We start from the raw sequence: 26749 nt of genomic DNA, 5'->3' as shown, positions 1-26749 counted from the left end.
AATGTTAGCTTAGCTATTTGAGATGAACAAATTGATTTTGGTTGAGCAAAAGCTTAACTTTGTCTTTATGCAGTGAATTTTTCAACCCTCCTACTTCCTTGGAATTGTGTTTTCCAATTTTTTTCTCCTCTATTTTGTTTTCACCCTTCATTCTGCCTCATGTTATTGAGAAAAATACAGAATTCAGTGTATTTTTTTCTTGGTTTCAGTTGCTTATGCAGTTGGTTTTTTTGTGTATCAAAAAACAAGTGAAGGATCAAAGAATTGATGTAAAGCACACTTAAAAATGAAACAATTTATTAGAAATGAAAAAGTTTTAGAAACCTTTAAAAATCCATTATAAACCACAATTAAAATAGTTCCAACTATAGTTCCACACAGTTGAAAATTGCATTATGAATATTTGAACATATGTAAATTCCCAAGACACCTTTATCTTCCATTTCACACAGGACTGAACAACCCAATCTGGATTCAAACTCTCTTCAAGGTGACTAAAAATAGATATATTAATTATCATGATCATTTTCCAACATATTCAAACAATGGTAGGCCTATAGGAGGAGTCTCATTCTTTTTGAACTGTTATCTTTAACATTCTGTTACATGAGGGAGAAGTTTACTATTTTTGACAGACTATCTCTAGCTAACTTCCACCTGGGAAGTTGGATCAGATTCTGATACTCCTCAGTCTGCTGTGTTAGCAAATATTCCCCTACAGTGAAATAACTTTTGGCACTTAGGGATTCTCTGGTGTGAGAGCTGTTATTCTGCTCATGAATGCAGTGGTTTTAAGTGTTGGGGTTGAGTTCTTTGGCTTGCTAACCTGCTGCTCACTCTCAGCCTTACTGACATACAGCATGTTTGTATTCTAACCTGAACACAGTTTGGGAACAGCCCAGAAAGTTGTTTTTCTACTTTATCAGCATTTAGGTGATCTGTGTGGATAGAAATAAACATTGGAGGGCCCATGGGGCAAATCCTCCTCCAGTGTTACTATTTGTTAGGGCAGCCTTCAGTGGGGATTATTTGAGGCAGCAGCAGGAGGTGGCAGTAAAAGGTCAGGGGAGAATCTGGACAATGCTAATTAACACAACATTTTTGAGCTTTGTTCTTTCTTCTGTGCGAAAGTAAGTCACTGTACACTAAAGAAAGGTGCATCAGGGGCACTTCTGATGGATTCCTCTGGCTTGAAATGAGTCTATAAGTTTTGTGGTTTGAGTATTTCTTGAAAGAAGTTGATTTGCAGTGCTTGCTCCAGACACTGAAGGAAAGGAAGCCCAGAGGCTTTTGCTTTTCAGTCCCTGCCTATCTGGTTAATAGTACTAAGGCAACCCAGTAATCACACTGCTAGTGAAAACACACCCAGAGGTTTTCTGAAGGTGCTATAAGTGCATTCAGTTCTAAGCTACTCTAACACAATATTTTTCCCTTTGGAAAGAGCCTGAAGAGGAGGGAACAGGCCTGAGTCCTGATAATACTGGTGGCTCTGACTGGTGTTGCAGTGTTTGTGAACATCACCAGTAATAGCTGATGCATGTGTTGGATGAAATGAAACATTATTTGGCTGTTTATTGCCCACCTTTGGCATGGTGAAGTCATGTAGCTGTACAATCAAACATTGATTTCTTCTATGGTTTGAAATCCTCTGGCCGGATCTTCATCTCCACTCTCTTGAGGGAGTAGGTGGAGCCGTGCCACCCGTACCAGGTGATGCCATCCATGTTCTTGGTGTGCTCTCCTCTGCGGTAGTAGACCCCATTCAGGTTGGAGTCTGTGCAGCAGTTGTACCAATATCCACCTTGCCAGGAAACAGAAGAGATTCCTGCCATTAATTTAAATTAATTCTATTTATAGAATTATTTTGTATGAATGATTACTGCTTGTTCCAGAGGACACTGAGCAGAATGCAGCACTTAATCCCTGGAGCCTGTGGCTCTGATAGTTGAGCTTGCAGGTAAATTTAAAACTTAGATATTTAGGAACTTAAAGGCATTACAGCTCTATAGTCAAATTAGTCCAGTAGCTTTTAATTTAGCTGCTCATTCCTCTTAGAATATTTCCTTGACATGTTTCTGTCTCAGTGAATTAGCATAGGAAGTGAGTCTGGGTAATTCCCTAGAACATCTTAAGGTGTTTAAAAAGTTCCTGAACTCTCTGAGTATTTACTGAGACTGAGATCAACAGTTTTATTTGCATGTTGTGTGAGACACAATGGGGAAATTAAAGAGCAAGATGTAATGAAGATAATTATCTTTGACAGAGCTCAAAGATACTAAATTAAATTAAGAGAATGACCTCTGAAATTAGAGGCTTGTAATAAGGTTGTAATAAAGATCACAAGTCAAGCTGAATGTGGAGGTGAATACAGGAGAAGAATTACAGGTGCCTAATACTAGGATTTGAAAACTTACAAAAATATAAGAAAAAATCAGAACCTGATAGATATTAAGGAATAACTTCCTGTATCACTGTGTTTTATCAGCATGTGAGATAGTCTGGCAGATACTATAAGGGACTGAGAGCACACAGTTATTTTAAGAGTACTGATGTCTGTAATTCACAGTCTGGTGTGGTATTTTCTGGGTCCCCCGTGGCAGGAAGGAAATGATGAATCTGACTGCATATTCTTAGAAGGCTAATTTATTATTTTATATATTGTATTATATTAAAGAATGCTATACTAAAACTATACTAAACTATACTAAAGAATACTTACAGAAGGCTTAACAAGATACTAATTAAGAACTTGTGACTCTCTAGAGCCTTGACACAGCTGGACTGGGTTGGTCATTAGTTAAAACAATTCACATGAAACCAATCAAACAGTGACCAGTTGGATAAACAATCTCCAAACCACATTCCAAAGCAGCAAAACACAGGAGAAGCAATCAGATAATTATTGTTTTCATTTTTCTCTGAGGCTTCTCAGCTTCCCAGGAGAAGAAATCCTGGCAAAGGGATTTTTCAGAAAATATGATGGTGACAGTCTGGCTCTGTAAATCAGCTTTAACTGCCAGACTTCCCACATAAGTGTATTTTCCTCTCCTTTGATTTGCCACTCAGATGTTACTAGTGGCATGGAAAGAGGGAGTGTTGGGCTCTCTACACCTGACCCAAGCAGCTCTCTCGGGACAGGAGGGGAGATGCAGGGAGAACCTTCTTAGGTACGATTGGACAAAACAATTACTTACAAGTGAATGATGGATGGGGATGGCTGAACAGTTTTTTCAAGAGCTGGGGCATCACTGGGTGGCTTAAGGCCTTGTTGAAGACTGGATTGTTAATTTTGTTGGTGATTGTAATTATTGCCCTGTATCTCCCTTGTCTGCTTGGATTTTTGCATGGGGCCCTGCAAAATCCTTGTCAGCTGTGTTTGTTGCTGAGCTACAAAAAGGGAGAGTATGGAGGGGCTGGACAGCTGGCCTGCAAGCAAAGCTGAGTTCATAGAAGAAATAACAATTGGTGATTTTCAAGTGTATCTATAGCAAAGAAGACAGGGCCGTCAGCATGGAAACAGATTAGGAAAGATACATGAGAATTTTTGTAAGCTAAACTACGTGCATAAGTAGATGTGTATACATGCCTTATTGAATTTCTGTAAAACTTTTGCCAATTATATTGACATTAATTGCTTTGCACCAATGAATATAATAAGTTATTGTGATGTATTAATGACTTAAGATCACATTTTGTTAAGAGTATATAAGCTGGATGTCGTGGTGACTACACCAGGTGCTAATATTCAAATCTGAGCACCTATTGGTTTGACTACAGCCTCCCAAAAACCTCACTTCCTTTTCAAACCATGACAGTGGAGAACACACAAAATAAAAACCTTTTTTCTTCTTAGACCTAATTATTGGGGTTAGACCAATATAGCCAGATGGGGACATGCCTGAGCTTGTCTGGCCCTTGATGCTGAACCAAACAGCAGCACTGTGGTGTTTCACCCCAGAGACAGCTTTGGCTGGCTGGGTGCTGCAGCTGAGCACGTGGAGACAAGTCCAGGCATGCAGGAGCTCTGGTGATGGTGGGATGGAGCTTTCCCCCATAACAGGGTCTGCTCCTCGGGGTTACCTCTGGCTGAGAAGCTTTAATGCAATGGTGGAGGAAAGGAGTCGGCTCTGATGGAGGGTTTGGATCCAGAGCAACACCTAATCCTGTGTGTGTGTCACATCCGACCTACCAGTGACATTTTGTGGGCTTTACCTTTCCGGAAGTGGGCACAGTCATCCACACACTTGTCGTTGTCCTTGTCCTTTGTGCTGAAGGCTGTGTTGTTGTGGTAGCGCAGCGAATCCCGCCCGCTGTTGCCGCTGTAGTTCCCCACAAACAGCCTGTAGCTGTTGATTTCATTGCTCAGGGTGAACTGCTGGTACTGGGCGTAGCGGGTGTTACCTTCCCAGTCCTGCCCCAACAGGGGAGAGGAAAGCAGTCCTGTTAGAGCAGTCATGAAAAAGACCCAACATCCATGGTTATATACATGTATTTTTACTGTCTCAGACTGCAGAAACTGCTCTGTTAAGGCAAAGGAACTTTCCAGAGCAAGGCATGAAACACTTGGTAAAACTTGAAAACAAGGTAAAACTTCCATGTTTTATCTGCACTGGTATTGTACAACCTGTAGGAAACCTGATGTGCAGCTCTTGCATTCACTATCCTTGTGTCAGCATGCTGCCTCAAGTAATTTTTTTCCTCTCTAAAGCAGTGACTTTTAGATGTTAAGTGTCACTGTCATATTTTCTGAAAAATCCCTTCACCAGGATTTCTTCTCCTGGAAAGATGAGAAGCCTCAGAGAAAAAGCAATATTATCTCATTTGCTTCTCCCTGTTTTGCTGCTTTGGAATGTGGTCTGGAGATTGTTTACCAACAGATGCATGTTTGATTGGTTTGATGTGAATTGCTTTTACTCAATGACCAATCACCATCAGCTGTGTTGGACTCTGAGGAGTCAGCCACGGGTTTTTCATGATCATTCTTGTGAATATAGTATATTATATACAGTTTTTGTATAGCATTCTTTAATATAATATCAAATCATTAAATAATAAATCAGCCTTCTGAGAACATGGAGTCAGATTCCTCATCTCTCACCTTGTCCTGGGGACCTCCCAAACTCAACAATTGAGCCTTTCAGTTTGTACATATCCCATCCCTCAAAGCTATTGTACCAACTATAAACTAGTCTAAGTCAAATCCAAGCCTTTAACAGACTGAAGAAATTGAGAGTAACACAATACAAACTCTGGTACCCAGGCTGCAAAATGAAAAGACTCAGAGGCTTGGAAACTTAATGGGACATCTCTTTTTGAATTTTTAAATCTGAGATGATCAGCAGTTTGATCTCTGTCTGCAGTGGTTTCTGCAAAGAACCCCACACATTCTGAAGACACAGTGTGTGTGCAGACAGAAGGTTGTGCCACTGACTTTGCACATGGGAGAACATACATTCAAACACAAGACAGAAGTATTCCTGGGTTGATCCTGCTTCCTTCTCCTGTAATTAAAGCATGCAAATTCTTTGGGCCTCCTAAAAAGACAGGAGATGGTATCTGGTACTGGGGAATAAAAAAGCCTTTTGCTGCTGAAATTAAGAGCTGATTAATTACCTCCAGCTCTACTCGCAGAACAGTGGGGCGTCGTGAAAGTCTGTAGATATTTTCATTTCCCAGCCAAAAATCTCCCTTAATATTGCCAAACCCTTCCTTGTATTGTTTCCAGTCCCTATGGAACGATGTCAAACCAACTTTTCGTCTTTGGATGACAGTCCAGCCACCTCCATCTGTCTCCATGTCACAGAACACCTGGAATAGGAAAAAAAGGCAGTGGTTACTTGTCAGTAGACTTAGGAAGGTTCAATTCTCTTAACATGACATTGTTCCAGATTTCACAACCTGAAGAAACTTCTATGGCAAAAAATTATTAGATAAACCCTTTTGCTGTTTTCTCTCTTAAATGTACATACACTCTTTCCATCCTTTTAAGTTTGCTTACATAAAGATGCTGATGGCAAGTGCAGGGTACCAAAACTTAGTGTGTGCTTTTTTCATCTCTGTAGAGAGGTATTTCTTGATTATATTTTAAAAGACATGTAATATACATTGTGTACTGAATAGCCTTACCTCCAGATCTGGAATTCCCAAAAATTCATCAGGAGGTAACTTGTAAACACCAGAAATTCTGTAGTTCCTCTGGTAAAGTGATGAGCAGTCATAAACAGCATCTACTTGGATCAGAACCAGAAAGTGAGAATCTGAGCAGCAAGAACTCCTCTTCTGTGAAGGTGCTTTCTGCAAAGTTTAGCTTGTGGTACAAGGAGTGATGAAGAAGGCTTTCCACAAGTCTGATGTTTTCCTGAAATGGCTTCATTATGAGGAGTGTATGCATTGTAACACTGGGATTTTGTGATTTTTATTACTTGATTTTTTTAAATTTTTTTAACCTCTGCTGTGCAAAAAGACATCTCTGCTTTCTCACCACATTGCCAGTGTGTGTCTGTGCTGGAAGCAGATTTGCTGACCCCCTAGGAAGTAATAAAGACTCATCCAGTGAAATGGCCAAGCCTGCTGCGAGGTGCCTGTTTGGAGGGTGTGAGCAGGTTGGCCAGGTTTGTGGTTGAGGGATATTTGTTCAGCCCTTTCTGCACTGGCATCTGTGACAAGAAAGTGCCTTTTAGCTGCAGTCACTCAGTCTGTGAAAGCCTCTTTTCCTCCTGGTGCAGGAGCTGACTTGAAGATGGTAAAATGCATAGCTATTTGAGGAGAATGAATGAGCTGAAGCAAGGCTTTATAATGTCTGACAGTTTTCAGAAATGTCTCTTATCTGGTGAGGTGAGAAACATCTGTGTTAAAGACCTTCTGGGCCAGTTTCTGTGGCATGTAACTGTTTTTTCTTCAGCTTCAAAGAGACTTGTTAAAGTGTAACTTTTTTTTAAGGCCTACTGTAAATAGTGATGTGTCAAACCCCACCAGATGGAACTATTTTAGAGAAGAATTAAGTAAATAGATTTAGAAGTTCTTCCTTAATGTTAAAAAAAATCCAAATGAAGTCTTTTGGCAAACCCAGTTGAGACTGAGACAATTTAAGGTCTTTGCAGTGAATTTCATTTGAAGAGAAAAGTCTGCAAGGAGGATGCTTTCTTTAGAAGTGCCTTTACAGGTAGCTGACCTAAAAATGCACCTGCATTCCACATTGAGTACAGGCCTGTGCAATCACTGTGTGCAGTGACATATTCCCTCAGGGAAGAGAATTTTGAAGAATTTAACTGTGGTCTGGCTAGGTATGAATCACAGTTTGTATTCTATATCACAGTTAGTATTCAATCTACAGCCTTGAATTTTTAAGAATTATCATTTAAAAAGAATGGATCACTCTTTTTTTTACTCTGGTTCAGAGATAGTCATAAAGATACAATTAGAAATCTTTAGTAATTCCTGGAGAGCATTTCTAATTGTTTTAACAATTTCTAGTCTCCTGTCAGCACTGTGAGCTCAGAGGTTATTACTGCCAGAGCCATTCCCTAACCAAGCCAGCTCCCCTTCTTTTAGGACAGCTAGTGCAGTGCTCAGAAAATGAAATATTAGACTGAATTCCTCACTATAGAAATGCAATACCTGTTCATTTTCTGCACTCCTTAAGAACAGACATAGATATGAAAATACAGATGAAGAAGTTCAAGCTAGTTTCCTCAGGGTCACTGCCTAGCAGCAGTTTTCAGCGTGCGTGCTTGCTAACCACGTTAGCAGGACGTGCTAGCCCTAGGAACTAGGCATTAATTGTGCATTGAGAGGTGCATCTGGGAGCTTGGTGACTCCCTCCTTACCAGCTGACGTTTGTGTGACCATCTGAGCTGCCTGCAGTTGCATGATGTCTATCTGGTTGTTCATTTGGGAGTACTTGCTCTCGGCGTCGATGAGGCGCGACTCCATCTGCTTGGTGCTCCCTTCCAGCTCCATCACCTGCATCACCACGTTCACCCAGTCCCCTTCCTGCTTCTTGCTCAGCTCCTGCAGCATTCTGCTCAGGTTGGCTACCTGCAGCTTGAGCTCCTTGATCTCCTCACAGCAGCCTGGCACCTTCAGCTGTGCATTCCCGTTGCTCATTCTCCTCTTGGGAGGTTTGTGCAGCAGAGCTGGGTAGATCACCACACACACAGTGACAATGCAGAGCCATGCCAGCTGAACCCTGGGTCTTGCTGGCATTTTTGCTTACAGCAACAGAAACCTTCCAGCTGACTGCAGTAGGCTGAATGCAGCTGGGATAGGTATAAAATTTCCTGCAGCAGCCTGGTACCTTCCTTGCTTCCAGTGAAGTGAGTCTCTGAAGGTGGAGCCTGAGGAAGTGGCTTTTTTTCAGACACCTCCTGTCAGAGTCTATGCACTTTAGAAGTCTGTCTCAAAGCATCTTATATACTATTTTTCTGTTTACCTCCACCCCCCTGAAACTATGAAGAGCTTGCTGGCCCCTCCCAGTTCATCTCTTCATATCAGGTATTTCCAGGGGGAAATTGGAACAGGTTTCAGCCAGGAAAGGTTGGGGAGAGCAGGAGAGACTTCCCTCAGTTCTGTCTTGAAGGGGTGTAGGAGAGGGCTAGGAAATGAGAAGAATTTCCAGCAATTATTGCCTCTTGGATTGGAGCCCTCTTGGTGACTAGTTCTGGCACTTAAATAACATGAGAGCATTAGAGATCCAGAATGTGAAAAGGCAGTTCAAAATGGGTGAGTTTCTAGAAGTTCAAGGAAGGGAACTCCCTAGAAGGTAGCCCTGACTGCTACAGGTCCTACTACAACCCCAGAAGTTGTAGGGGGTAACTCCGTCATTGCATTATTTCTTAATTCAGACAGTATTTTAGCAAATTAATTAGTTAAGCATCTAATCTTCTTCTCTCTGGATACTGGGTTCTCTGCACTATTAATGTTGTAAAATCCACTGCTGTTCTTTTAGAAATGGGATATCTGAGGGTGGGATGAAATGAAATCTGCAGAATGTGTAAGTAAAATCTCACTCCTCTGTTTATTCATAGTGGGCAAGTGAAAGGACATTAAGTAATGGTGAGAGTCTGTGTAAAATTGACACAGGGTGGGTGTTTTTACTGGCAATGTGATCTAACTCCAGTGTTAGGGAGGCCAGTTCTTTAATAGGATTTTGAGAGGAAAATCTATGGTTAATTAAAATATCCATTGTTACATAAACAGTAGATTTTAGAGTAAATCTTAAATTTTTAGACGTTCAGAGTATTAGTCCAGTCTCAGCTGGCTGAGATGGCAACTTCCCCTCCTCTTTTATATTTTTTAACAGTTCAGAATTTTAGTATAGCAGCTTGATGTCCAAATAAAACCATTTCAGCAAAGGTGCAGCCTTTTCCAGAAGGTCTGCAGACTTCTAGATCCTTCTGGATCAGATTTTGCTCCTCAGGCCAGCTGCTCTGTAATTGCCCAACATGTGGGTTCTTGCATCTTCCTGTGAAATTTCTGATTAGGATAATGGGCAGAAATTAGATGAAATAAAGGATTAAATGCCTCATGTATCTGCTCCTTGCATAAACACTGTGAAAGCTTCTTGATGTCCAAGGAAACAATAGAAAGCTAATCTTGCACTTCTTACAAAGGACATTAGCACAAACCCAGCTGACACACACTGCCCCATCTTGGCTTCTTTTGCTGATCCAAAGTGGCTGCAGGATTTCTGCTTGATTAGGAACCATTAGGAAAGCCTTGCTGATCTGACATTTGCTTTTAAAGAAATGGCAAGCACAACTGCTTGTTGATGCAGTTTCTCTCCCTCCTCAGCTGTGATACACTTGTTGCTTGATGCTTTGTTACTGCCTCTGACTTTCACTGGGGCTGGCTGATAGCTTGCTCCAAAACAGACCCACAGGAGTGTGAAGATGTTGGGAGATGAAGTGATCCAAGCACTGCAGGAGTGGAATATGGATACAGGTGTCTTGTAAACCTGAATTTTCCACAGAGAAGGAAGAGGGAATCTTGATGAGGAGGTCAGAATTAGAGCTCTCCAAACAAGCAGTTGTCTTGTGGGTGACTGCCTGCCTGTGTGCTGTGCCCAGGAGAAAACAACTGAGTCTGTTGTGTCAGCTAGTGAGGCCAGTGTGTGGGATTGGTGAGCTGAGATATTGCCAGAGATATGCAAGTACAATTTGTTTAAAGCACAGAGGGTACCTCCAGAACAGACCATAGGCTTCAGTCAATTTTTGTCATGGACATTCCAGAAACCTTCCATAGCAAAATTGCTTTTTATACTTCAGACCAGAAAGTGCCACTGCACTCAGATGAAAGCCTGACCTTTTTGTTCTGCCTCTAATCCTGTCTGAGCCCTCTTCCAGCTGGAGCTTCTGTGATTCCCAGAGGCAAATTCTTCACTGGCTTCCTGAGATGAGAAACATGTTTTTGTCAAAGTTGGAACAGAAAATAGGACAGGCCAGACTCTGCTTCTCTGCCCCAAAAGGCCACCCTGCTAACACCCCCACTGAGTTACACAGGACTTCAGTCCATTGTGCTGCTGCTCCCACTCACCATAGCTCTCCTGGCTTGGACAGATGTGGAAGAGGGGAGCCACTCGTGGGTCCATGCATTCCCTCTTTATGCAAATTTTGAAAGGATCCAAGATTCAATTGAACACACATGTTACAAAACACCACAAAAAGGCCTCCAAATCCCTTCTCTAAACTGGAGTATTTAATTGGAAATAAGACAGCCAGGGTTTTATTTTGGATTCAGCTTCCAATTTGTATATCCACATGCAAACCATCTTTCTTCCAGGTTCCTTTGATTTACCTGTTTTAAAAGAGGATACTTTGATCTGTGTGAGAGGGTGACAACAGACATACTGTGCAGGAATGGGAAAGCACAAATCTTCCCATCTGTCATTATTTTAGAGAAAACATTCAAAGAGATTTGGGCAGAGCCATCCCTTGACAGAGATATCAGCCTTAGTGGAATTTGATTTCTTTATGGATATTTGAAAGATGGGTCTGTCCCAGTTTCATGGAGAAGTGAATATGGTTCCTGAGGTAGCAGTAGCTGCAGGTGGCAGTCATTGCCAGGGTGGGAGCTGACAAAAGCTGTTCTGCTCTTCTGTACTGTTCTACTTAGGATTTGAATTCAGGGTCCTGGAACCTTTTGTAGAGAGGTAAAGTTTGGGGCATAGCTGGGGAGAATTTAATTTAGTTCCATGATTACTGAGTGGGTCCTGTTCTTTGCTTTCCCCAATAGTGATGGAGAAATTGAGCATCATTTGGCCTGAAATCCATCACCCTAGTTTTCCTCCATTATATTTTGGGTGTGGAAATACTGTGGTATAGCTAAAAAGACAAGATCATAAAGTCAAGAACACGAGACAAATCCTTTTGGACTTTATTCCTGATGTAGTTCTGAAGTGGTTGGGAGAACTGAGGCTAATCATGGTTTCAATTTGTATGTGCCATGTGTTTATAATGTTGATTGATGTTACTAAATTCAAATATATCATTATTACTTGATTAGAACCAGTTTTCTCCTGTCCCTGGAGGGCCAGATTAAATGAGAGGTGAGTTTAAATGATTGCCTTCTCTGGGAAGCTGTTCTGGCAGGTGTATGCAGAGCTGAGACAAGAAGAAAAGCTCAGTGCCCTGTGGCTATTTATTTGGTAGCCATTCCTTGCAAACCCCTTAATATGCATCTGGCAAATGCTTAAATCTGGAATTCCTGATGCTTGCTGAGGTGGCAGAAGCTTCATCAGCTCTCAGCTGGCCCATTATGGAGTCCACACTGTGCTGGAGCTCTGAAATACTGCTTTTCCCTCCCAGGAGCTGTGGAACTGTTCACCTTTGGCTTTGGAGATGCTCATAAATGTTCCAACATTTACTCTACTATAGCTTTATGGTCAAAGTAAACCATTTGTGGCTTTATTTTAAACCAAGATTGTGTTGTAAATCTCTGAAATTATATGGGACAGGTGGGACAGGAGAGAGGGCTTGATAAGAAACAAAACATTGCTACTTCCTGCTTTCTTTTGTGATTTGTGGTTTCTTTTTTATTTAAGGCATCCCCTCTTTGCATAACCAATACACAAAGACTGGCTCTGTGTTTCACCTTTTTTTGTTAAATATCCTACTTAGCAATTTTTTCTTCTCTGCTTTTTGGCTAATAAAAAATAGGTGATACAATAGGTGATTCCTTTGCAGCCTTAGCAGCAGGGTTAGCTAAGAAATTTATTGCAGCATTTTTCACTGATTTTTTTCTTTCAAACCTGATGAATGTTTTGATTTGATTTGCAAGCATTTTTATCAAGATTGGGAATTTTGATGCCTGTCAGCAATGTGGTGGAAGCCAGAGGGGCTGCTCTGGCCTGGAAGCACTCAATCACCACAACTCTTTATTGGAAACAGTTCCTTCCTGGTATCAGTTTCTCAAACATATTTGCTCCCAGAATGGTAAAACTTTTCAGTGGCATGATGGACATGCATTGGTTTTCTGAGATTTCTTGAGTCAAGGACTGGGGGATGCCTCAAGACAAATAAAGCATAGAACTGGGGAAAATGGCCATCAAAGCCAACTCCTTTTGCCAGGGGATTATCTGTTCCCCCAAGTCTCCACAAAGCAGCAGTGCCTTCCAATCCTAGAGGCAGCTCTCAGCACTTCTTCAGAAGGAAAAACAAGCTTGGCTGAGGCTGGTAAAATCTGTCCTCTGGAGAATCTTTCTATGCAAACTTGAGGAGACTGGAAAAAATAAGATGTTATCTACTTGTCTAGGTTCTGCATACAAGCTGCTTTATTGCAAAAATAAAGTTTCTTTGTTTTGTTTGGGATGCATTCTGGCAATAGGAAATGTGTGTGCTCCCTCATGGATAAGTTTGGGACTGCTTGAAAAGGCTCTATTAAAATAAAGGGTTTCTTCTTCTAATTTTTATGAGAAGATGAGGAAAGGCTGGTTGCTTCTGAGTTCTTGAAAATTTAATATATTTTGAGTGACAGAGAATATTGTCAATATCAAGAGAGAATGGAAGACTGGAAAGCTCCCAGGACTATAAAAGAGAACATTTCTAGTAAATCTTACACATTTATGCCTTGGGTTTGTAGGGGAGAAAAGCCCATCATTTGTGTTCTCTTCCCACTGAACCCAGTAAAGTTGGTGTAGTGATTTTGGTTTGCCAATTTCAGGTTTCTCCAGTTTTAAGATTTCTCAACCAGTGCTCTGATGAGTGTGGCAGGTTGGGTTCTGGTTAATCACCAGTGCAGGTTAATCATTGCTGTGAGGTAGGATTTTGATTCCCAGTTCATGTCTGGTTTCTGTTTAAATAACCTTTAAAATATACAAGCAATAGGAGTATATTTCTCTTAAGCATTGTTCTATTTTGTGATTCTAGCTCAGTATACATATAAAACCTACAGTTTTGATATCTTAATAATCAAGCAGTAGGTTTATGTAGCTTTTCACTACTAATAAAATTTGAAGATTTAAAATTTTTGACCAAGATTTTTATATTTAAGGAAGTTTGTCAAGGGCAGTCATTTTTTTTATAGGGATAGACTGACATAGCAATTGGAAAATGTTTTTCATCAGAAGGCTGGTTTACATTTTAATATCCCACTCATCATGATCAAGTGCTCCAAATAGGTCAGGGTTGGACAGGATTCTGACTCCAGTACAGATACTGTTTAATAAACAGGGGGGGAAATTTAAATTATATTGTTCTGCATAATTAATTATGCAGTGAGCCCACATGAGCTGAACTCAAACCAAACTTCAGTGATAAGAATTAGTTTTGCAACTGATTTATGCTCATTTAGAGGGAAAGTATAAGGGTCTTCTGTTGTTTTGTTGGTTTTGTTAATCACTCTGTTTATTGAATATAATGTGAAATGAAATGCTGGGCATTAAGCACTGAAATTAGTGCATTAGTTCAAAGTATATGAAAGTCCAGTTGATATGACTTAGGAAGTCTTCTTATTTCTGTGGTCTCCCACTTGCAAGCATGGGACAGCTGTGTCTTGAAATAGCTTCAGTATATTTTAGTAAGTATGTTAGCACTGAGAACACATAATTTTAAAATCTTTTCCTTGAGCATTACTACTTGAAGGCTCTGCTGGCCCATTTCAGGCAGTAGAGCTGAATACTTGGGTGTTTCCTGGCAGATATTACCAGTGACCTACCAAACCTATACCTAAAAACTTCTAAAATGCCCTAAAAATGTTTTTTTACACCCTCCTGCCAAGCCTTCAAGGAGGGAGGTAGTGGTGGAGTTTTTTCTAGCTTTGTAACAAAAATGAACTGATGAATATGTTCTTCCCTCAGTGGATGTGGAGAGCAACTGAGCTTTTCCTTTATCTTAAACTTAACATTATTCTAGGAATAATTGCAAGGACATCTGTGAGTAAACAAAGACTTCAGTTACTGTCCAGCAGCTTAGCCAACAGCATTGCCTCTCATATCTTGAGAGATGTTTTCCCACCTTCTCCTTTAATCCAGAGAGATTTTGTGTTTATCTTCTTCCAGATAGAAGGAGAAATCCATCCCCTTGATTCTCATCCAGTAAACTGCCCTGATTTCCAGCAGCAACACTGTGGCTAAAAACCCCTGGCAACTCTGCCTGGCTGGAATATTAGCCCTCAGGGCCTTTTCTGAATGCCTGGATGCTTTTCTGCAGTGTTTTTGTTTCTGCTCAGTCTCCAGCATGGTGGCTGGAAAACAGCTCTGTAGTGCTTTTAAGAGTGTTATAACATTTAGGAAGGTTCTGTCTGAGCTCAGACTCCTTGGGTCTGCAGGGACAGGAGCAGTGCCTTCATGGAAGGAAGGTGAAAGAGAAGGAAAGCACAGAATGTTCCATTTTCTTAATGTGTGTTTTGAAAGTACCAGGTTAAAATAGTGTGCATACAAAATGGGCTGGGAGCATATTGTGTTTGGGGGGTGCCCTGATGAAGGGAGGAATGATGGATCTGACTCCATGTTCTCTGAGGGCTAATTTATTATTTTATGATTCTATATTATATTAAAGAATACTATACAAAAGAATACAGAAAGGATACTTACAGAATACTAAAAAGATAATAATGAAAACTCCTGACTCTCTCCAGAGCCCTGACACAGCTTGGCCCTGGTTGGCCAAAGAGTGAAAACAACTCCCAGCAGAATGCAATGGAACAATCACCTGGGGGTGAACAATCTCCAAACACATTCCACATGTGAGCACAGCACAGGAGAACCAAATGAGATAAGGATTGTTTTCCTTTTCTCTGAGGCTTCTCAGCTTCCCAGGAGAAAAATCCTGGGCAAAGGGATTTTTCAGAGAATGTGAATGCCACAGGAGCTGGGAGTCCCAACATTTACTGCTTTCACAGAAAGGTCCTGAGCACAGGGAGAAGCAGCTGCTGGGAGACGCTGATCCCAGTCAAAGGCTGTGAAAAACCCCAGTCACTTGTTTTTAAAATGTTGGAAGTTTAATAGTAATAAATATGTTATAAAAATAATAATATAATTAGAGTAATAGTAATTTGGACAATTTGAATTAGAACAGTATGAGACAATAAAAACAAAGAGTTAGGGACAGTCCAGGTTCCTCTTTCAGGGCAAAATAAGCCCAAAAAATGCCCCACGTGCACAGAGGATTAACCCTTAACAGCAACAGCCTGTTGCATATTCATACACCTCATCCATGGTGCATCAATTCCATTCACACACAGGATTCTGTCTGGGCAGGGTCAGCTTCTGCCTCTGAATCCTGACGGCGTCTGCAGGGCTGAGTGAGGCAGGAAGAAGTTCATTTCTTCTGATCAGGGAGCAATAAATTCTCTTTCTCTGAAGGATTCAGGTGTCCTGTGGCTGCTAGCTCAGTGTGAGTCCTTTCTTTAAAAAGTATCTTACACAGCATAGTTTTTATTTTAACATTATGTTACAACCTAAAACCATATTTAACACACTACTTCAGAGAATTTAAACAGCATAACTTTCTAACATAACACATATAATATTCATTTCAATATTTGCAAAAAGCCAATCGTAAAATACCCATTTTTCACAGAGGCTTATCCTAGTCCACAAAATTACCTGTCACTGCTCACTGTGTTGTAGATAATTTGTTACAGGAGAGTAATTTGTGATTATTAACAACTACTGCTTGAATTCTTGTGAATCTCTTTCTCTTTTCCCTCCCCATCTTTTCCTTCCCTTTGCTTAAACCTAACCAGAAATTGATTTGAGACAGTTAATTCTGCTTTGGACAGTTAAGAAAGTAAGAAACAAAAGAAGTAATTGAGTGCACCAGGAAGTGGCAGAGGAACATTGCTAATTGTAAGATAATAAAAGAAAATGGTCAGTTTTGTCAGGAAGTGTCAAGAAGGATAACTTGGAAGTAATTAACTGTCTGACATGCTGGAATGTGTCTGCAATGGCTCTTTAAGTCATCAGCTCATGAAATGTGACAGCCATTTATCACTCTCCTGAGGCTCCTGCCAAGCTTTCCCTGGGACACCAGCTGGAGTTGGTGTGGTCTTTTGACTACTTTGTTAAAAAAATGACACAGGGCTGTTTTAAGAGCTTCCTATTGTTGGTGCCAGTCATCTTGAACTGTGATGATGGCTAAATCTGATTTTAGTTCAACCAATCCAAAGGCCCAATATCCAGGAGTATTCTACTTAACCTTCACAAGTATCCAGAGTATGTCTGGGAGCTTGATCCTTTACTTGTCAGGAAAGGAGGCCTCCAGAGACAGAAGAAATGCAGCACTCATTTGAAAAATTTCCCCTTTTTTTCTCTGTGTATTACTCCCTTCAGTACTTTAGATTTGCTTCTCTTTACTCATCCCCTGCCCTCTCCTAAGGGGGAAGTCATGGAGCCATTCTGATGCTGGCAAGCAAGAAAGAGCATTTCTGAGAGCTGCCTGTGGCTGTGGTCCTGTTCAAAGACCATTAAAGTCTCTTTGCACTGCTCTCTGTTACCATGTTTTGTTTTGTTAATTATGCTCTTTCCATTCTGTGCAAACCCAGGGCACAGGAATATTTCTGTGTCTGCTCTGGGGTGCCCTGACCCCCAGGGCAGCACTGACTCTGACCCTCATCCATGGAGAAAGTTTCCCAGACTTCAGGATAGACTGGAACCCACAAAAGTGTGAAATAGATTATAGAGAGCAGTGCAGGTGTGTCACTGGGTGAGAAATTGAGGGTTTGGGATTTTTAGGATGCTGTGGATGGCAGCAAGGTGGAGGGCACAGGGTGCTGTCCTGGGTTTCTTCTTCATGCCTCTTCTTCCTCCTTCTCCATGGGTTTGGGTGGCATTTTGTAATTGGGCAGAAAAGTCTGCACTGCAGCTCTGTGGGATCAGTTCTTGGGTTAAAAGGGAAAATAATCCAGGTGTCAGCTCTTAATTGGACAGTTCAGTCTCACAAGCCCTTGGACCAAGAGATTGTTGGGCATTTTGTGCCTTGTAATGAAAAGCTGCTGAACTCACAGCAGTGAGACTGTTTGACTGATAAGAAATAATAAACACCTGAGTGTGAGCATGAACTGCTGTCTCAGTGCCTTCAGTCCAGACCCAGAGACACCCACAGCTGGGAGCACCACACCATTCCAGACATGAACTGGTGTTAATGTTGGGCTGTAGGATGTGTTGTACATGCTCAGGTGTTGTGATGTTGCTTTGAACAATTTGCACTTCTGGTTCTCCAGGGTCAGTAGGGAAAGAGGAAGGCAATGAACCAGAGACTGTTCATAAACAAGCTTTATAAAATAGCAGAAGCTTAATAAAAAGATAATTTCCTCATTAAATTGGGGTTTAGGAGTAGTGCTACTCACTGAGTACCCCATTTCTGATAGTAGATAAGAAAACAAATGAGAAATAGAGATGATTTCAGAGATTAGCTGTACATCATGAACTAGAGAATCAGGTTCAAGAATGGCCTGTTTGCTTGTGCTTCATAAAATTCAGCAGAGCTTGCAACACAAGTGCTTCCCTGGTACAGGCTGAGGATTGGTTGTGATGGCAGCAGTTTCTGGCATGTTCTTGAAAACCAGCCAAAGAAAAGTGCCAGTGCTGGCTAGTACCAGTGCAGAGGCTTTGTATGAAATGTGAAACTGAAATTAGGGTTGCACACTTTTTATGTAATTTCCTGGTGACATTTGTCAGCTGTTTTAATGATATAGACTGTTTCCTGCATCAATAAATTCTCTGCTTTGACTTTTAGAGGAGTTGGTAGTCTGTTTAAGAGAATGGGAAGGAAAAAGTTAGTACTGTAAAACTCTTTAGTACATCTGTTTGAAAAATCATGCCTTTAAAATTATTGGCAGCTCTTCTTCTCCCTATGCAGGCTGTTACATAGAATTGATAATCATAGATATACCATCTCTATTTTGTGTAACAAGTCTTCAGACTATGTGCAGAGAATGTGTGCACCTATTGTTTTGAAAACATAGGTCATTGTGTGCCTTATGTGGTTTAATTGTTCATGTGGAAGTCTGAACAAAAAGTGTTCCATTGGTGATTCTAAATGATAGACCTTGGTGTTATCAAGTAGAAGCTCCTACCAAGCCCTAATCTGCCAATTGTGTTAAATCATCTTTCTTTTCCTCCCTTGCCAGCATTAACAATAAACTCCAACAGCCAGAAGCAGCTGCTGGTGTGCTGGAATATGCCATGAAGCACTTTGGGGAGCTGGTGAGTCCTGCTGGATAACCCACTTCTTCATGTCCTATGTTTTTATGGTTTCTGTACTTGGTTTTTGGTGGGTGGTGGTGTGTTTTCTCAGTCACATCGAGGTTCTGTCCCTGATTATAATATTTCATTGTTCATAAAGAAAGGCCTTGCTGCTTACAGGGATGTTCAGTGGGCACTTTGCAGCAAAGGCTGGGTAGAGGGAGGGCTGCAAGAAGCTGATTTGGAGGAGAATTTTGCAGCTGCTGTTGGTACTAAATGCAGCTGTGAGCAACCAGCAACTTGTTGACTTAAGTCCTTTAATTTAGGATAAGCTGGGAAGGGAGGGAGGGAGTTCTTGTTCTAAGCTTAAAGGATTTGAGAAACTGCATCAACAGCCTCAAGATAAGGATTTACTGGATGTTAACCTCTAGTCTCTCTCAAAAGTGTTCACAGGCATTATTTAGCATAGCAAATTAACCAGTTCTTTACATTTTGGACTGCTCACCAGAATCAACCCCATTATGGATTTGTTGTGTGTCCTCCTCAGAATGATGTACCTTTTATTATTTCTTCTCATTTTATGAGTCATTTAATTTGTGTTCAAAGACCAAACCACCTATGCTCTCCTGATAGTTCTACTGGTAAAAAAAGATGATTTTGCAGTGGTAATTGTTGCAGAGTTTTAGGATAATTAGGAAAAGAAGGCAGCCCTGGAAGCACAGTAGATCAGCCTCTCTAAGCAGTCACCACTAGAAAGTGGGAACCAGGTATAAGCACAAAATGGAGGAAATCCTCTGGTGTAGGATTATGTGTGGTTTTGACCTAGACTGGAAAATAAGTCCTTTTTGGGAGAAGTACAGACTTCAAAACATCCTTGCAACTTCTTATAATTCCTTGGGTGGATTGAGCAAAGTTCTTCATTACCTAATTCTGACTTCACTCTTTAGCAGCAATATAGTCTGACAGTAAATGTAGTTCAAAGCACAGAGCTTGCCAGAATTGAAATGAAATGAAAAGAAATTAAGAGGAGTTGTGAGCTCTACTTTCAGGGACTTAATTGAAATATGACTTAGCTGAGAAGTTAAAGGGCTAAGTGGAAGACCTGGCATGCAAATTATGGTTTATAGTGACCCTGCCCACAGGTCTGGGAAAATAATCTGCTCTGCAGCCTGTGTCAAGACATGAGCTGCCAAAGACTGAGCAGAAAAACACTGGCAGAGAAAAGCATAGAAATATATTAAGGCATTTTATTTCTTAAAAATGAGAAACAAAATCTAGAAAGAAAGACTGAAGAAAAGGGTTTAGGTGATATGGATCACTGCTTGGCTAACTTCTAATGGCTTTGCTACAAACCATTGCCTTCCCTTGTGAAGGGTGTGACTGGGCCCCAACTTCACACTGCCTGCTGTATTAAGTAATTGCCTAGCAGTACCCAAATGCAAGGTTTGGCCTTTTTTTCTAGTTAGTCATTCCATTCCTGAACACCAGGCTGTTTTACTTGTTTGAATGCAGGTGTGTGCAACAATGGGAAATGGAATATGTTACAGATTTACCATTTCTCCTGTTCCACTCACTCTGCCTCTCCAAAAAGAAAAGCACCAGCTGCTGATCTGGTGTTTCAGTGGCACTGAGTAAGGAGGTGATGGATTAATCCCTCTGGTAAACCTGAGTGCATTTCTGGGCAGGTGGAGCAGTGCCAGGAATCCAGTTTTCACACTAGCTCAAGGCTCTTCTCTGTGTCACAGAAGTCCATGAGGTTATTTAGAATGATAGAAGGGTGAAGTGACCAGCACAGACACAGAATTTCCTAGGAAAAGCTGTGGTAGTTAATATAGTATGATCAACATTAACCCTGCTGTTTATTTTAACTTTTTTTTCCCTTCCCTTAGGAAATTCAAGCTACCTGGTATGAAAAGCTTCATGAATGGGAAGATGCTCTGGTGGCCTATGACAAGAAGATGGACACAAACAAGGATGATCCTGAGCTGATGCTGGGACGGATGCGTTGCTTGGAAGCCCTTGGTGAATGGTAAGAGGGGAAAGCCTGAAGACTGAGGAAAATGGTGTCTTTGTGTTCTCTGGATACTGTCATTCAGGTGCAAATTTTTTGCCTGAATTCCTATTTATTCCCACTTACTTGGAGTATTTGTGTGGCATCTCACTTTGTGCATTGAAGTCAGAATTGGTAATGACATCTCTAAGCCTTTTGGGACTGGCCAGCTGGTGAGTTAAGGTCTCTCTGGAAGAGAATCTGCAATCTTATAATCAGGTCAACCCCATTTATAACAGAGAAAGACATTGTAGATAGAGGAAACATTAACTGAGCAGAACTTGTCAGAAAGAGTCATAAAAGGAGCTCATTGTGACCCTCCTTTTTAAACTCTGATTAAAACATGAGAGATTTCTGTGGTTATGCAGTGTCAGAGCCATGCCTTGTAGAAGGATGAGGTTTTCCTTCCTAGTCTTTTTCAGCATTTCTTAAGCCTTGTCTCTGTGGACATTCAGTATTTCAAGCTTTGTGTCAAACATCTGTTGTCAACACATAACTGATTCCAGTCAGTGTTTGTGGCAGGGTGAGCTGCTGGTGACTTACAGCTTACTACTTAACTGGGGGCTTCTGGTTTTTCTGGCTATTTAATTAAAAGAAGATAATTGGAGAAGGCACCCTGCTCACCGTGGCGTGCAGTTCTAGCCAGGGGCAGGTGTGGGTTCATCCAGGTCCCGCCTTTCTACTGAACTTTGCCTGTGACAAGCTCTCTCCTGATGGGTCCTGACATGAACCCAGGGGATGGCACCACAGTGAGGAGATTCCTCTTCACTAAAGTCATTTCACTGCTAGGAACAGAACTGCTTGAGAAACTTAATTCTGGCAGCATTTTTCTGCTCTTTTTGTTTCTAAACAGGGATGAGACATATAGGGTGCAGCTCTTCCAGTAGGGAAAATAGGTCCTCCCACTGGGCATTCCTCAGTCAGCTTTTATTACAAGTAGGCTGTTCTCACCAGGGATTTGAAGAATTTTTTCCCCCTGCAGGGTGTGTATTTGTGTTAAGTGTCCTTTCTGAACCTCCTGCTTATTCATGTATCAACAACAAATCTGTGGAACAACAAAAGGGCAATTTTCTTCTGTTGGAGCTAGATATCATGAATATATTGATAGTCTGTAGTGATGAGAGCAATCAGAGTCTCCAAGTTCTCTTGTGGAGCTGGACTCCAACTCTGTGCAGGTGTTTTTACAATTCAGAAATGCTTTTGCAAAGTGCTGTCTGCTGCCCTGCAGCTGACTCTAGAGATGTCATCCTGAACCTGAGGATTCCATAGCTTGGCTGCTGATACTCTTCAGAAGTGTTCAGCTTGACTGACTGTGCTGCTGGAGTCTGCTCCACAGGATAAGGCAGAGAATCTAGAATGATGTTGTGCAGCATCACTATTGCAGTACTCTGCTGTGGTATTTTTAGAGTACAGCCAAAACATTCCCAGCCATTTGTCTCCTCAGACAGTTATTCCTGTAGGACCCATAGTGTTTATCAGCATCAATGAGGTCCTGATTTACTGCTGCTGCTAGGTTTGGCTTGGCTTTACATTTGCTTTGGGGTTTTTTTCCCTCCTGGGCCATTAAGCTGTCAGAATTACTCTCTTGCCTGTGGGAGCCCATTGGTTCTGTTTGACTAACTCATCTTCCTTTTTGGGAGGGGAGAGGATAACACCAGGGAAAGCAAGTTGTTCTCCCTCACTGTTGGCAGCTGTTTCACTGCTACAGAGTATCCAGCCTGAGAAATCCTGGAACTGCAACACCCAGGGTAATTGGTTCTTTTAGTGCAGCATTCACAGTTGATTTGAAAGAAATAATATAAAAAATCCTGATGCTTCCTCTCCACTGGAGATGAAAGACTCAGATGCCCTCTGAGATCCTGCCATGACAAGTCTTCATATGAGGTTACAGCAACATTCATTCTTCAGTCTTTGTCTTCAGACTTGATTTGTTAATTCAAAATGTTTGCTAGTAGGAGCCATGCCCAAGCTATGCAGATCATATGTCTCTTCTACTGACACTTGCAAAAATTTTAAGCATCCTTTTTTGCTGGTGGTTTGTTTGTTTTCTTGAGAATTTTTTATAAACTGGCATTATCAGTCCAATTTTAAAGTAGGCATTAGCAGTCACTAAGGAACAAATTCAAAGTTCTCTTTGGATGTGTATTTTAAAACATAGTGTATCTTAAAATTATTTTTTGATGATGGGATATTTGTCATCTGACTAGCATGGTTGAGTTGGCCAGAGGAGTCAAATATAAAGCATAAAAAGAACAGTGGGGCTGGTTGTTGTCTTACCAGTGGGAAGTGGTTGTTTAATGAGGCAGAATTCTTGGAAGAGGCTTTTTGCTGATCAGAAATTGTGGATTCTTCCTAGGGGGCAACTCCACCAGCAATGCTGTGAAAAGTGGACCCAGGTGAATGATGAGACTCAAGCTAAGATGGCCAGGATGGCTGCTGCTGCTGCTTGGGGCCTAGGTAATGTATCCTCCTGTGCTGGCCTGCAACAGCCCAGAGGTGCAAGCACAGATAGTTTTAACTTAATTCAGAGCTACAGAATACAGGAAACAGCAGCATCAAGTAACCACATTGTTTACACTGGGAAAGGAAGTGTCTGTTGTACTTGTGGGGACCCTCGTGGCAGGAAGGAATGATAAATCTGACTCCATGTTCTCCAAGGGCTAATTTATTATTTTAAGATACTATATGATATTACAGAATGCTAAACTATACTATACTACAGAATACAGAGAGGACACTTACAGAAGGCTAAAAGGATAATAATGAAAACTCCTGACTCTTTCTCCAGAGTCCTGATACAGCCTGACCCTGATTGGCCAATGAGTCAAAACAACTCACAGCAGAAACCAATGAAACAATCTCCAAATGCATTCCAAAGGAGTAAAACACAGGAGAAGCAATGGGATAATTCTTGTTTTCCTTTTTCTCTGAGGCTTCTCAGCTTCCCAGGAGAAGAATGCTGGGCGAAGGGGTTTTTCAGAAACTGTGAATGTGACAAGTGTCATTCCATATTGAAGTCCTTTGGGAAACCTTCATTTACATCAGGTCTCCCATTGTGGTCTCCAGTAACAGAGTGGTCTGAGCAGATGATTGGTTGCTTAAATGCTTGTTTTTGCTCGGCTTTACACTGAACAGAGCTCAGGCTGGAAGTTAAAAGACTTTCTCAGATTTGTGGCAGACTCTTATTTAGAACAAGAACAGTATCTGCTGAACATTTTAGAGGTTGTGTCTGCAGAGTAGACAATCTTAAGTGAATAAATCTATAGTGGTCCAAATGTCCATTTGTGTTGTTAGCAAGATATTTACTAGAGAGGCTGGTGGATCACTTGCTCTCTGCCAGCCTTTGCTGAGAAAAATTCATCTTTTGCTTTGTAGGGCATTCATTCATTCAAATGTCCTGGAAGTGTCCAAATTTTAATTGTTTCATCACAAAGAATGAAAGAACCTTTTCCACAAGGATAACAATTTGTCTAGAAGAAAAATGCCTATGTTTTTCTTGTCTGTAGCTATGTGTATGTTTATGTATGTAACAGTGTCCCTACCAAAGACAGGCTGTTGGAGAGCTGACTTGAATGCAAAAGTCCCACACAGCACTCAGGCCTAGGCATTGATGCCTAAGCACTGCTGTTGTGTTTCTGAGGGTCTCTGTGTCTCTGCAGGTCAGTGGGACAGCATGGAAGAATATACCTGCATGATCCCCAGGGACACCCATGATGGTGCTTTCTACAGGGCTGTACTGGCACTGCATCAGGACCTTTTCTCACTGGCTCAGCAAGTAATTATCCTCCTTGTTGGTACCCCAAAATTTGGTTTCAGGTGTTCTAGGCTACAGAGTTTCATGGAAAAACAGGCTGTAGTAAAGCAGTTGGCTGTAACCTGTGAATTACCCAATAATGTGTTTTCCATGGATTTATTAGGCCTGGGTGATAGATATTTCCAGAAACATAGCAGTGAATGTATTGACAGATAGTAGTGGTCCAGTGCTGGAGAACATTAGAATGCCTCTGTCATTTTTTGGCTTCTTTTACTTCTGTGCCTCTTTTCTAGACAGGCAGGACACAAGGATTATCTCAGCAGAGGTTCTGTCCTAAAGGCACTGATTGTAAATTTCCAGGAATGCCTGAGACACCTGTAAGATTCCTAATGGATTTTTTGTGCACTTCTGTCTCTTACAGCATTTTCAGTGAAGTGCTCACATATATCATGTGCAATAATCTTAATTTTTCTGGTAGCACTGATAAATCTCAAATTGAGGTACCAAGGCAAGGAATGAGTCTATTAAACAGAGCTTGTAATTTTTATTTGTAATGATTGTGTTAGTAGTGCTTGTTTGTCACAGAGGAGTTTTGCAGAGTGACTCTGTAGATGTGAAACGTGTTGTTTACTTTCCAAGGAAGCTCAAGTCCCATTTCTCAAAATTCTGTGCTGGCTTGCCAGCTTAGATAAAGGAGTAATTCAATCTGTGCTGTCAAAACCCATAAATAGATTTTTGGATGATGTGCACAGTAAAATTAACCAGGCATTCAAAAAGGTAAAGTTTGTGATTAACCTTTAACATTTTGAACAGGAAAAGCTATAGGTGAGAGATTATATAATGACTAGAACTAGAGCAGGATTTATTTCATGCTTGAAGAGCCTGTCTTAGTTTGAGGATGAGAAATGAAATTTGCTGTCCTGTAAAATTCATAAAATCCTGTTGGGTTATGTAAAACAGTGAAAGCTATTTTCTTTCATTGTGTGGTGTCAAGAGACATTTCTTTAGGCTTTTTTTTTTTGGAACCAACTCTTTTGCACTAAAATATGAACCTTTCCTCTACAAATGTTGCTTAAGAAGATCTCTACATTCACAGTAGGATTAGAAATACTGCAAACTTTGATTTTCTAGGAAGACAGACTTCAAACTGTGCAGGTGATGAATGAAGGTCCCTTGACTTCCCTTATATATGCCCTGGCCACTGCTTTCCTGTCAAATCTTTCTATTTATAGGATCCTTTCCCAGAGAGAGGAAAGTGAGAACAATGCCAGCTTTGTTCATGAGATGGAGCAGCTGAACAGCAGCTTCAGCAGTTGACTCTAGATAAAGCACACTGCCTTTGCCCCAATATCTTCTTCTATTTCAGTGCATTGACAAAGCCAGAGACCTGCTGGATGCTGAGCTGACTGCCATGGCAGGAGAGAGCTACAGCAGAGCCTATGGGGTGAGTGTAGCTCTCAGCTGACAGGACCCAGGACGTTCCTCTGGCTGCCCTGGAGGACTGGAGACCCTGGCAGGGGGCTCAGGGACCTTGGCACAGAGTCAAACACACCTGTGCCTTGGATTTTAGCCCATGGAAACAATTACCAACTTTGTGTGAGGATTTACAAGCCACAAGGGTTTGAGTAGAATGACAGGGAATTTGTCACAGGGTGAAAATGTAGCATTTTGGGGATTTGGAATGGGGGTTCAAGAGGCAAGATGGAGGAATCTGGGCATGTCCTGTCCTTCTTCTTCGTGTCCTCCATCTTATGCTGTGATGGTGGCACTTCTGGATTGGTTTAGAGCAGAGACAGACTGTCTAACATAGGTCATGGGTATTGGGAAATTACAAGGGTGGTCAGTGTGCCACAGCCCGACCTGCTGGACAGATCTCAGCAGGTCAGAGAAGGAATGGAACTGGTAAGAGAAAATAAACAACCTTGAAAAGCAGAGCCAAGGAATCTCAACTTCTTCGGTCACAGGGCTGGGAAAAAAGAGACTGTAATACCTCAGGGGCCATTTCAAACACACAAAACACGAGACAGCCTTCATTCCCTTCCTTCATTGCTGCTTCAGACTATCTCTAAAAGTTACATAAAACTTCAGAGTAGTGCTTGTCTCCAGCATAAGACCTGTGTAGGCCCACAAGCTAAATGGCTTTTGTCAGATAAAATATACAGCTTTGCAGGAGCAGCTTTGGGACAAACTAAAAGTGAGGTGAGGTCACCCCCTCAGAAGAAATAAGAATTGACCCTTAGGAATGTCAATAAGAATTGATATTTAGTTGGAGTTTGAATCAGCAGGTCATCTAGGTACCAGTATATAGCAGTTGGTTCTTTGT

The 26749-nt window shown here is 41.3% G+C and overlaps 2 protein-coding genes across 7 annotated transcripts in view; one reads left to right on the top strand and one right to left on the bottom strand.

Annotated features, from left to right (window-relative positions):
* The window catches only part of MTOR (mechanistic target of rapamycin kinase), a 69921-nt gene that overhangs the window by 21230 nt on the left and 21942 nt on the right, over positions 1-26749 (top strand). For all 5 annotated transcript variants that reach the window (XM_059866431.1, XM_059866433.1, XM_059866432.1 and 2 more), the window contains 5 exons: positions 18568-18643; positions 20512-20651; positions 23029-23129; positions 24332-24447; positions 25793-25870. In XM_059866431.1, the coding sequence (XP_059722414.1) occupies positions 18568-18643; positions 20512-20651; positions 23029-23129; positions 24332-24447; positions 25793-25870 (511 nt within the window). The remainder of the gene's footprint in view (positions 1-18567; positions 18644-20511; positions 20652-23028; positions 23130-24331; positions 24448-25792; positions 25871-26749) is intronic.
* On the bottom strand, positions 281-8599 carry ANGPTL7 (angiopoietin like 7). Of its 2 annotated transcripts, none has more exons than XM_059866436.1 (5): positions 7827-8599; positions 6127-6230; positions 5614-5808; positions 4213-4411; positions 281-1801 (listed from the first exon to the last, which is right to left on the bottom strand). In XM_059866436.1, exons 1-5 carry the CDS (start codon positions 8203-8205, stop codon positions 1632-1634), a joined length of 1047 nt encoding a protein of 348 aa, XP_059722419.1. In that variant the 5' UTR covers positions 8206-8599; the 3' UTR covers positions 281-1631. The 2 variants fall into 2 exon arrangements, with proteins under 2 accessions (XP_059722419.1, XP_059722420.1); XM_059866437.1 differs by having other exon boundaries at positions 6127-6227; positions 7827-8598.

The sequence above is a fragment of the Haemorhous mexicanus genome, chromosome 23 (assembly GCF_027477595.1).
Source record: "Haemorhous mexicanus isolate bHaeMex1 chromosome 23, bHaeMex1.pri, whole genome shotgun sequence".
In the NCBI taxonomy this organism is placed as follows: domain Eukaryota; kingdom Metazoa; phylum Chordata; class Aves; order Passeriformes; family Fringillidae; genus Haemorhous; species Haemorhous mexicanus.
This window is presented reverse-complemented; position numbering and strand designations above follow the sequence as displayed.